General features: G+C 42.0%; 1 protein-coding gene across 2 annotated transcripts in view; it reads right to left on the reverse strand.

The window, feature by feature from the left end:
• LOC124304588 (zinc finger protein ush) overlaps window positions 1-12,297 on the reverse strand; it is a 124,063-nt gene that overhangs the window by 111,610 nt on the left and 156 nt on the right. For both annotated transcript variants that reach the window (XM_046763005.1, XM_046763006.1), the window contains exon 2: window positions 11,914-12,207. In XM_046763005.1, the coding sequence (XP_046618961.1) occupies window positions 11,914-11,953 (40 nt within the window). In that variant the 5' untranslated portion in view covers window positions 11,954-12,207. The remainder of the gene's footprint in view (window positions 1-11,913; window positions 12,208-12,297) is intronic.

The raw sequence follows: 12,297 nt of genomic DNA on the forward strand, positions 1-12,297 counted from the left end.
GTTGCGATACTAATGCAGCATAAATTTAGCGGCGTTTTAATGAATGTAGCAGTTTTTTTGATGGTCGGAAGCTTTATACTTGAGGCGATGTGATTTTAGGTTTATTATTTTAAGTGAGAGGGGGATTCGCGGAGTTTTACTTTGGGCGACCGCTAATAACAAATCTCTCAATTTTCGCCGGATTGCATCATCGACTCAATTCTTTTCCTCCTTTCTTTTCCTCCACGAGTCTGTTGCATCGCAACTCTCTTCTCTAGCGTATCTCGTCGTCCGATAGCCTCGGCGGTGATCTCCGGGACAAGACAACAATGCAATCGCTCAAGGCGCGCGGTGTTATACATGCACCAATCGTCGTATACAGAAAACATCGAGGCCCGTTTTATCTTCCAGACGAGATGAAAATATCCATCAGCAACATGCACAAGTGATAGCCCGCTCACAGTTCGCCAGTATATTGCAACGCTGCCTTATCCGAACGCAATTCAACTCTTGTGTTTCTCTTATTTTTTATACCCCTTCGAGACGCGCCGCATTTGCACAACGTATGCTGGAAAAAATCGACGAACAGTCTATGAAGATCAATCGATTTAGCGTCCGTAAGGTTGATCAAAATCGCACCCACTCGGACATGAACGATCAATGACCAATCGCAACTCGAACTTTCTACACAGACCGAATTTTGCACGTACAAGCCGAAACGGTTAGTTTTAATTTTTTTAAATTCTTTATTGCTTCAGACGATGTTTGATACACGTATTCGTATTGAGAAACTGACTGAAACGACGCCGTTGCGCCACCCTTAAGTCATAATCCACTACGCATTTTCAATTCCGTTTCAACTTTTCAACCCCTCTATAAAACAGGGGATGAACGCCGGCGTTTGGTGCGATAGTAGTACACATTGTGCACACAATGGGAGGGTCTTTGAAATTTACACGTCAACTGAACAACCCTTTTAATCCCCCAACCGGCACACTGCAATTTCTTACAAATATTTATGTACTGCATTTTGGAGCATCGGGGATTTATGCACACAAGGAATGATGAAACGTTTAACAAAGAATATCAAAATTTACAAATTTTCATTCTTGGTGCTGTATTCTAGTTCTTCATCATGTTTTTTTAATTCTCCTGAGACGGACGAGCTTCAGGAGAACATCTACCAATCAAGTTTTCCTCTTTGAGTCACTATATTTAAGTATTTATTTAATCGCATAGATAAACGAAATATTGAAGAAAACAGAGAATTCAAATTCTTGCAGAGGAAAAATATCTGAGCACCGAGGGAAGGTGCAGAGTGCAAAACAAATAGGCAAACAACGTTTCCAACGTATAAAAATTAGGTCATCTTAATTTTATACAATAAGATCAGCGCACGTAATGAAAAACGCAAAATAAGATTCAATGACAATTAATAAGCAATTATGATATTACCAAACTCGAATATTTTTTTAAAGTTACTCTTAGCTTTCGGAGTAGTAATTTTTTTGCTCTCACATTTCGATAACGTTTCATTACTGACTTGAACGTCGTCATAAGATTCACTGATTTGTAACGGGATTTGGCAAAGATGAGTTTCATACTTTCATCGCTATAGATAAGCTTCGCCTCAAGCTTCACAAGGAATGTCAATGTATCTGACAATGAAAACCGGTGGAACATTTGGACACATGAAACAGTTTTCTACACGAAAATACATCGCTCGCGAATAAGCCAGTGTCGATGCATACATGCGACGTGTTACAACTCGAGTGTGCATACACGTGTAATGAGTGTATGGGTATGTAGGAACGCGGTGGAAGAGCGGACATGCTTGGTGCACCATCGACATGCAAGCCTCGATCTTATCTGTGGTATTAGCAAGCATATCGGCTGGCAATAGCCGAGGGAAAAGTAAAGTTCGCGAGTGCTCCGAGCACTCGGGATCGTTTTAAGCTGTTCTGCATCGTCTCTGAAGCTGCTGCTACTGCTGCTGCTGCTGTTACCGCGCTTCTTCTTCTTCTCCCTGCACCGACTGCCCTTATCGACGCAGGATCTTCAAACGGCAGGGAACTACTGTCTGTTATACCGATGCGCAGATGCGCCGCGATCTCTTGGCCCGTGAGCTTGGCTCATGCGCTCTCGATCACGCGACAAACGAGACCCCCAACCACCACCATCACCATCACCACCACAATACATAACCATTTGTACTCTGGTTTGTACCTTACAGCCCGTAATGGGCACCGCAGGGGTCATGAAAGAAAATCTCCCGCTCTCCAAGAGCCACGAACGTTTACCGATCTTTTCGTTTTTCTGCCAAACGAGGGGAACCAAGATTATCGCTACAATTCCCTGAAATTCCATTTTTACTTCACCTCTTCTCGAGTTCAAGATTGCTGGTCATGACCAGGTAAGAGGCGTGAAAAATTATATCAATAGTATGTGAAACGACTTCTTATATAGTTTAGATCTGGAGTCCTCGTGGTTGGGTAATCCTTAAGGAGTGAAATTGAGGTGTGATAACCTTTTGTAACCAAGGTCTGAATTCCTCATAGTTTGCAGAAACTCAGACAAGAACAATTCATGAGTTTTAGCCTTCAGAAATTGAAAATCGAGAGCGAAACCTAGAAGACCGTGACACGTACAATCGTACTAATGGAAATGATGTTCCGAACCGATTTTAATGTATTCGTTTAAATCATTGTCCATGTTCCCACCCTTCCATGCGTGACTTTGGAAAAATACGCTAATGTGAATAATAAAAATACACTGCCAGATATGCTAAAAGCTAAGAATCCTAAGCAATGCCACTAGAGTTTGTACTCAATACGTGCTAATTTGCCGAATTTTCCCAAGCATACCATTGACATAAGGAGTAAAAATGGTTTAGATAAAATACAAAATGGCCAAAAAATTGAAGACTAATATCAAGATGATGAGAAAGTTGCTCAAGAATTTTTATGCAAACTATCAACATCTTTTAACCCTGTGGATGAATGTGCCTAAAGTTTCGATCCATCAAGTTTGATTACCAACTTATCTGGAATGAAAACTAGCAAGCTGGTAGCTATAATTTGAGAGTGCGGGCTGATGAAATTGTCACCAAATACTGCATTCAACTATTGAAACTGTTTGGATCAGGTTTGAACGATCGAAATTTGAGGTGCATGTGGACTGACCAATTAGCTCATGGGTAAGCTGCATACGCTGCAGACATGCAACGCGTTACTATAAGGATCAGACGCACTTGATCCCAGTTTCTCGTGTCCTGACGTCAGTGGTAGTCGGAGGATGGATAGATCATAGGTGTATGCGGAGAGGAAGGCATGCGTAGAGACGCATGCATCGGTTAGGTAGGCACCATTTCGCGTAGCCCTTATTGAGGCACAGTTGGTGACGGTATCGCGAGCACATCGTCTGCGCGCTGGCCTTATGGCGGAGGCTCACTCCTCTCTCCACTCTCTGTTCCGTGGCGACGGGCAACGGCGATGGCGATGGCGCTTCGTTTCCAGAAGATAAAGGCGACGGCGACGACGCACGTGTGCGTGGAATCAGCCGCGGCATTGAGGGTGTGCGGTTCCAACGTAGACGGGAGCATCTCGGCGTGGCCGCTCTTATTCACGGACGCGAACCGCGAGGTAGAGAGAGAGAGAGGGAACCACCGCCCGCACGCTTCCCTCTCCATTGCTCTCTCCTTTTCTCTCTTACCCTCTTTGCGACCAGCCGGCCGCGGGAGATCCATAGATAAGAGGATGGAACGAGGTGATGCGACTCGAGAGCTGCTCGCGCTCCCGACAACGACCACCGCGACAATCCTTTTTCTCCAAACTCTCTAGACATCCCTTCCCAAAATTACATCCCGTTCAAAGACGTATCACCGATGGGAATTAACCGCGATTCGCGTTACGACGTGTTGCGGTACGGAATTCTTAAACGCTTTGATTTTATACTCTCCTTATCACTACCCATCAATCTCTGTGGTAGGTGTATCCTTCTTATTACCAAAGACTCAAAAGATCGGATATATCAACCATTTAACAAGGACAGTAGAGATTTCTGGACTCATTTTCAAATTCACCATCGAGTTGTAGGGTGAACCACATAATCATCGATCCTTAGTTTAACCAAATTACTTCCTTCATTCCATTCGAAAGTGAGTTTCAATGTAAACTGAGCACTGGACTAGCGTTCCCGCTGATTTTACCGCTAGTACAAGTTTTGGAATCGAATCTAGGTGCCGGGCTATTCGGCACTTTCCATCCTAAAGGTGAAACTAACGCCTGACTTACGATGACCATCTCTACTGTTCGCACGAAATGATGTTGACACGAGAATCCATCGGTGCATTATCAGGTCGGAAGGAGGTTTGCAAACAGAGGCACGTGCTCTGGTGCTCCATCATCTAAATCTCACGTAAAGCATGCGTGTGAGCATGATCGTGATTGCCGACTTGTGCAGGTATGACAAGATTTAATCGCAGGTACTCCCGGACTGTTTATCCTCAATAACAATTTCAATGAAGAAAAAAAACTACATATGCGACTCTCGTGACATAGGTGTACCTATGTAGTAAAAAATTTGAAAACGGAAACAGCATGCAGGGAGCATCTCTCCGAAAACCACTTATGGAGTATTCAACAGGTTTCAGGAATTGGTATGGAGATGCAAGAGTTGAAATATAAAAGATTCACGGTAAGCAATGACGACTATACATAAAATTCATCCGGATTGAGTGGAACCAGGTGGCGAAAGGAGAAGAGAATGAAATAGAAGGCGATGCTCATACAGGCTATGAGGTATAATCGTTTGAAACAGAAGGCTTTAGGTATCGGATTTCATCGTCTTACACATACTGGCACAAGGCTCAGCGCCGAACATCATTGAAGATAAGCGAGCGATGAGAAAGAAGGCGTAGTGGAAGAAGGAGGAAGGACACGATCCTTGGAGAAATAAGAGGACCGAACGATACTCCTTGATATATATCGAGTCCCGGGAGTATATAGGCACTACATCAAGATACTAATTTGAACTCGAATCATACTAGTATATAACACACCGGAGAGCAGAGTTGAGATGATGCTGAAGAGGATATACCTACACGTTGTAGTATGTACAGCGCCGGGGCGCAGACTGTATCTCGGGCAAAGTTACCTCCCACATTATATCATCGCGTCCCGATCACGGGCTGAGAAAGGAGCTGCTGCTGCTGGAGTCCGTGTGCACATATATGCGTGTGAGTACCTACGAAATATAGTCGATGAGGAGAGAAAGCGATAAACTGCAGGGTAAGTATAACGAGAGAAGAAGAGAGTCGAACAAAGGGGGAAAAAACGACGGAGGAAGACAATTTTTAGTAAAGAGCCCATGCGGCACGGAACTCCGTCGCTGTTCAAGGCGTCCCGAAATACCTGAAAATATCTGACGCGTATGAGCAGCGCCCGCTGTATCTGTGGTACCGCACATTCCTGTTAAAATAGCCATGGCGCCGCGCAGTGAGAATTATCTCACTCTGGAGATAACCCACATCGTTAACCATCGACATTCGGGCGCGGGCGGCTCGCTTCGAATTATCAGACCTTTCCGTTCGCGGGATTCCGGTCGTGAACCGCTCAGGACGAGACCGCAGACCGGCTCACGGTCGCCGACTCCTGCATGATCCTTTTCCACGAATTCCTTAATCCTGATCGACCTGCGGCGAAGAGAGAGCGAACTCACCAAACGAATTAAGAGTTGAACAACCACTGGTTTGTATTCTTATCCTACTTACTCTTGGATTGGTTTCCAGTAAGGACTGACACGCGTTTAAGGACCACGGGAGGAAATCATCGAGGTCACATGTTATTAGGCTTTTACATTTTTGAGGAACGATCAGAACCTGAATACACGAAAGAACCAAGTCGTTCTTTTTTAGAACAAATAGATGATTACAGTCATTTTCATGTGTGTTTCAAGTTTTTTTGATCGATCAATCTTGAACACTTGAAATTGTAAGTGGAATGAAATTACCGAAAACAGAAGAACGGTTCGGTCCGATTCACGGCCGTAACTATACAATTATTTTCTGCATATCGGAATTTAGCATCAATGACCATTCGAGTTTGCTATCAAACTTGATTGATCAAAACTTCAGTTACATAGTTTCAGAATTGAGTGAAATGTTTCCCGAGATTTTGAAAGTAGAGCAGTCGAAAAGCTATTGAACAAAATTGAAAAGGAACAAGTTAAATTTCGAACCGAAGACGACTTCTTGTCAGTCGACGTAACGGTTTTTCAACGCAACCGATTCTCAAATATCTTGAGGATTAACTTCGCCGCAACTCCTACACTTAAAACACGATAAAAATAGAATGGTGATGAGTGCACCGAGTGAATCCTAAATTGAAATCGAAGAAACAGATGACGGCTGGTGAACACTAGAATTGGGGATCTTTTTAACGATCGGTATTCAAGTGGCGACCGCGTTGCTCAGGTTCTTGGAAGCCGTTCTTGAACGAGCAGTGGCTAACCATCGAACCGCGTCCACCTGACTTAGTACATCACAATTCAGGCACCCCAAGGTTGAATCTTAGCATCGATGACATCGTGAACAGAGAGGATAAGTGCATGGCATGGATGGATGGGCACCTTAACCTTGCACTGCAACATCTGCATCCACCAAAGCTACTAAAAAGGAAAGCCAGCGGCGTGGTTATCCTCACTCCGGTTGTCGCTGAGACGAACGTCTCTGGACTCTGAACTGCGAGTCTATCGCCTTCGGGATCTCGCCTAGTTAGGCCTCCAAGACCGCGGAGGTGGCCGCACTCCGCGCCTCTGATTTCCCGCACCGAAACCGATACGAGCGGACTGTGCGAGCCTCGTAAATACAGGCGCAAGAGGAAGAAGAAGAAGGAGAAGAACAAGAAGAAGAAGAGAAGGAAGAAGCTGAAGAGAAGGAGAACAAGAAGAAGAAAGGGAGAAGAAGGCGGCCTACAAATTGCTACACCGCATTGTAGTGTCACTCCAAGGCCCATACGCGAGCGCAACACGTGCGCAGCATCGCTGGAATGGTGTCCGACTAGGGCGGCCCTCCTTCCCTCTTCCCACCTCCTTTCCTACTGATCGCAGTGAGCAAACAGGCACCAAGGCACTCAGCCGGGATACCGCAGCTGGCCACCGTAGCTTCTCTCTGGACTGGGAACTCCTCCACGAGAATCGGGGTGCGACAGCCCGTCAGCGCGGTATCCTTCGCACATGTTTTTATAGGTGTTCAGACCATCCCCCAATCATTTCATTACACATACTGAGGCCATGTCAAGTTTGACACCGATCTGATGGGACTAAAACTTTCAGAGTTGAACCAGTAATCTGGGTGACTTTGACAGTCGGGAATAAAAGAGTGAAACTATGTATCTGAAATTTAGATCGATCGAATTTTGACGATGAACGATTCCATGTGTTAATTTCATACGTATAGCCTCGAGTTCACCATTACAGACTTTTGGATGGCTTAACAAGTTTTGTTTAGTTCTCAAGACCTTATGACCAGAGTTGTCGATCACAGCTTCGGGTACACGTGAAACCGGTTATACATTTTGAGCACCAAAGTCCAATGATTCATTAATCCGTCGAAAACCTCGTTTCGCACTCATGGCCACCTTCAATAGTCCAGTTGTATAAACACTTCGACAGTATCTTACTATCTTGCAATGAGTGTTTTTGATCGAAGATCAAATTAGAGTAGAAATACGGAACTGAAATACTCAGTTTACTGTCGAACGCTCAATGCACAGTGTGAAATACGAACCCAAGATAGGTTTGCAGATGTGGAAAGACTTTAACGAATCCTGAAGATGACCATGCGAAATATCTAGTGAATTTAAGAACTATTGGGGTTCCTGGTAAGATATCAAGAGACATGGCGTGTTCGACTTTCGACAACTTGAACGAGTGTAAGATTCAGGACGTGAGCTTTGGTTGATTTAAAGCGACTGTGAGTATGAATCATCAGCCTCATTGTCCTCAGAAGAAAATTACTTTCGCGTTACTCACACCGAATCTCTGCCTACTGATCTTCAAAGTAATCGATTATACATGACTAGCAACGACTCTGAACACGGATCTGGCGATGCTTGAGGATTTATCTTACCATTAGATCAATCATCGATCAGAAATTTAAATTCACAACAAATGTTCACTGACTGAGAATGATCTAGCAGGTGTGAATTTGCACACGTTAGCGTATGTATCTTACAATATTACGATATCACAATATTATACAAGTTAAATTTAATCGAAAACACGTCCGAAGCTGAGGAGCGATCGTGGGACTTGTGTTATACAAAAGGCAAAAAGGAATTGTGTGGGACTGGATACGAAGGTGCACAACCACAGAGAACTGAACACTTTCGCAGATTATGTATGCATAAAATGTACCGCAATCATGAATATACAGCTAATATCAGCGCTCGGTTTAGGTGATTGTATGCGACCGTGTCCAACGTCCATGAGTGCACACGCGACTCAGCACAGCATTACTAGCGGTAAACCCGTTTACCGAACCACAGCACAGGCCACAGGCTTATATGACACATAGTACAATACGATATCACACGCTGAACGTCGACGACACGTCGTTTGTAAAATTGCGGTCTACAAGATAAATGACGACCGTTTCTGACCGCTCGAAGAAACGACAATTCAGTCCACGTTGTCTTCTTTCGACGCACCTTTTCATTCGAAAAAAGGAAGCTAGTGATCAAATCCACGGCCAAAAAGAACTCGCGATGTCAGCGAATGAATTTGTTTTCGGTCAATTGTACCATCAATTTAGGTACCGTCGGCAAAACTTTAATTAGATTTAAAATCCCCAACTAATCCTCGAAATTCACGAGGTTAAAGTTGCTAACGTAACACGGAGCAATAGGGGAAAAACCACTTTTTTAGAATTTTGGATTGACTTTGAAGGAGTACAAGTTCACAAAACATTAGCATAATTTGCTTTATCACGGTTTACGGAATTCCAGACTATCCTTAAGCTGCGAAATAACGAGTTCTTCTAACATGCGTTATTTCAATAAGTTTATTAACTGCAACCGCTTTGAAATTCAATATTATAGAGGGAATTAGGCAATGTTTGATCTTTCCGAAGGATTTTTCTGAGGATTGCTCTTGATTTCTTTAGGTTATTTCACATGCTTTCCTTTTCAAAAAATATACGTTCAGACAATTGATCCGATATTTATCAATTTTTTTACTCTTTAAGGGGATGCTATACAGTCTACGTCGGTCGAAATCGTTGGATAGCATCCCCTGAAATGTATACGGCATAATATTCTATTCAAAGCGATCTAAGACTTTGTAAGCTTATGAAACTCAATTCACCACCAACTGCTGACTATTAATAAGTATTCGAATCAGAATCGATGTTGTATTGAAATTAAATTTCTATCACCTTCGGTGTTCTCAGTTACTCAAAGATGGATTCTTTTTAAATAACTCTCATTCAACAAGTCAATCAACACACCGAATTGAACAAATTTTTTTCTACAAACTTCGCTGACGACGTTTAGCGACACCATTTTCGATTCTCCCAAACTTTTGCAACATGAAATTTTCCAACTTCTCGTGTACTTTTTACCGACGTTTTGCTGACTTCATCTTCATGAATCACATACAATAAATCATCTGAACTGTAATGGAAAGATTATACAGAATTGCAACAGTCAGCAACGAAGAATTTCAATAGTTCGAGGGCAATAATCGCCGCATTCAATTCACACCGCAAACCTGTGCATTGAAATTAGCTGTTGCGTACAGGGCAATAATATTTAGACAACACCCAGCTACCGGTGTTTCGTACCCGCCTGCATCAATTAGGTCATGTGGGTATTACAGTTGTCCTCATCGAGAGTAGTACACGGTCAACAATTATTATTGACACGGTACACAGCCAACGCGTTTCGAAACATCAATTTGATACCTGTACCGCGTGATCGTTGACACCACTATTAAAGTTTGCTCACGAGATTAGGGGAACCAGTTTACGGACTCGCTAATTACCTCCTGTATCGTTATACAGGAAATATATACAGGTATATACTCTGTGAGCACAACAAATTCGGTCACGCTGAGGATTTTTCTTCAAAACGTTTTATTAATATCGATACTTTTTGAAAAAAAAAAAGATTATTCTAAACTCCAGATCAATAATCAAGTTTCAGGCTCGCTTAACTCAGTATATAATATTATATATTAACGCAGGTAATAATTACAAGATAAAATTTATACTAGACTAATCGTGATTTTTATAGAACAACGTTGGTAGATTCTGCTGAGCCAAAATTTACTGACGATTTTTTTGTACTACGATTTTGTTTGCTTTGTTTTATGATACCATTCTACCATTGGATTAATATCCTAATAACATTTATCCGTCTCACCGGCTATAATACACGTGGAAAAGTTACTTTTCTGGAAAGAAAAAGAGATCGAAATCTACTTGCAAGTGCATAATTCACTTAATTTGCCACCTTTTTTTCAATACCTTTGCTGCGCTTTTGTAGCATGCAATACAGGCTATTTATTATACCACGCTAATCAGGATAATTACTTTCATTATACTCGCTTTGCTGCGCTCCGGACAGTCATTCGCAGTGTTGGAAAAGCATTTCAAGAACAACGGGTAAGAAACCACGCATGCTTTTGCATTACCTATTCTCATCGTCAGTTTTTCAACTTGAAAAAAAAATAATTGTTCTGTGGCACTTCATAATTTCATTGACGTGATGAATATAGAGATTATTGTGAAATGAAAATCGTTGCAATTAACCGCAGTGATTTTGGAATAATTGGGATATTTTTACATACATGATTAGAACAACTAAAGGAATGAGTTTTCTTGTTTAAAGACGTTAGAAAATGAAGCGTTAGTTATAGGACTTGAAAATGAAGGTTTACACAAAAATCTAAGCATCATGTTAAAATGAAGACATTTTTATTGATTAGAACCGAAATTTTCGATCATTTTCGAGGGTTGAAATTTACACTTTATCGGAATTTATATTATTACACGAAATGTTTTGAGAAAAATTGAGGGTAGTTTGCACAATTTCCTAGCGAAATTGACGAACTTAATGACACGTCACATTATAATCAATGCCAGCGCAACGGAACAAAACGAAACAAAATAAAACGAAACGAAACGAAACGAAACGAAACCCAACCATACCCAACCTGACCGTCTCGCGCGGCATGGCACGCAAGAATTGGGGTAGCCCGGCACCATAGGGTGGAGGGAGGATCGGAAGAGCGGCGGAGGGGAGGCGTGAAGAGGAGCGATAATAGGGCGGGAATTTCAGGGGGACACGTGCTCGCTGCTTTAGCGTAACGCAACGCGACCCGACTCGACACGCGCTAATGCGCGCGGACGTTTGAATTCAATTTTTTAAATTCATGGAATTGAATTTGGCGCGCGCGCGAAAACGGTGAAATTCAAATGTCTATTGATTCCGTTATCGAAGAAGGATGAATTTGGTCAAGAATTTGATTCGCGTGTTGTTGCAGGGTTACGTAGAAAGTTTATAAACGAAGATAGAGAATGAAACGGTCTTGTAATGGGTTTTCTTTGTTTTGGTTAAATACGTACTAACTATGAGAAACATCGCGAAAACCGGAAACTATCAAGGAAACGGTTGAAAATACGTCACACTGATTGATCTCATCACAGCCATACCTGCATGTGATGTTTTTTTAGTGAAAGGATACCAAGAAGAGAAAAGGTGGACGAAAATCGAGATAAAAAAAAAAAGAGGAGAAAACGAGGAAAGAGCAATACCGCACGCACGCGATGTAAACACGACAAACGAATAAACACAGAGAAAGAAGGAGAGTAAGAGAAAAATGAACAATACGTATATATATAAAAGCTTGAACGCTTAAAAGCGAAACACTCACGCTTTATTGGCTTTGGGTTGCTCTGCTTGCGGCGTGACATCCTCTTCGTTCTGCCATCACCAAATAAGCGGCAACATCGTCATGATTTTTGTATGTTTATTTAACAACAGTTGCAGATTGACGTTAATATGGATGTATAATACAGTGTATTTTGTATGTTTTAACTATGCAACTGACAACAATAATGACGATTGTTTCTATTGTTTTTATTGTTGCTTTTTTTATTGTTATTATTTATTACTTTTAATTATTTTTATCAATATTTCTATTATTACCATCGAATGAATCGAATAACTGTAACAACAGTGAAAAATATAAAATCACAAGAACAAAACTTTCGAACAATAAATGTTCAAAGATTCAAAAGACAAAAATAATGAATGA

Source organism: Neodiprion virginianus, chromosome 5, assembly GCF_021901495.1.
Source record: "Neodiprion virginianus isolate iyNeoVirg1 chromosome 5, iyNeoVirg1.1, whole genome shotgun sequence".
Taxonomy (NCBI): Eukaryota; Metazoa; Arthropoda; class Insecta; order Hymenoptera; family Diprionidae; genus Neodiprion; species Neodiprion virginianus.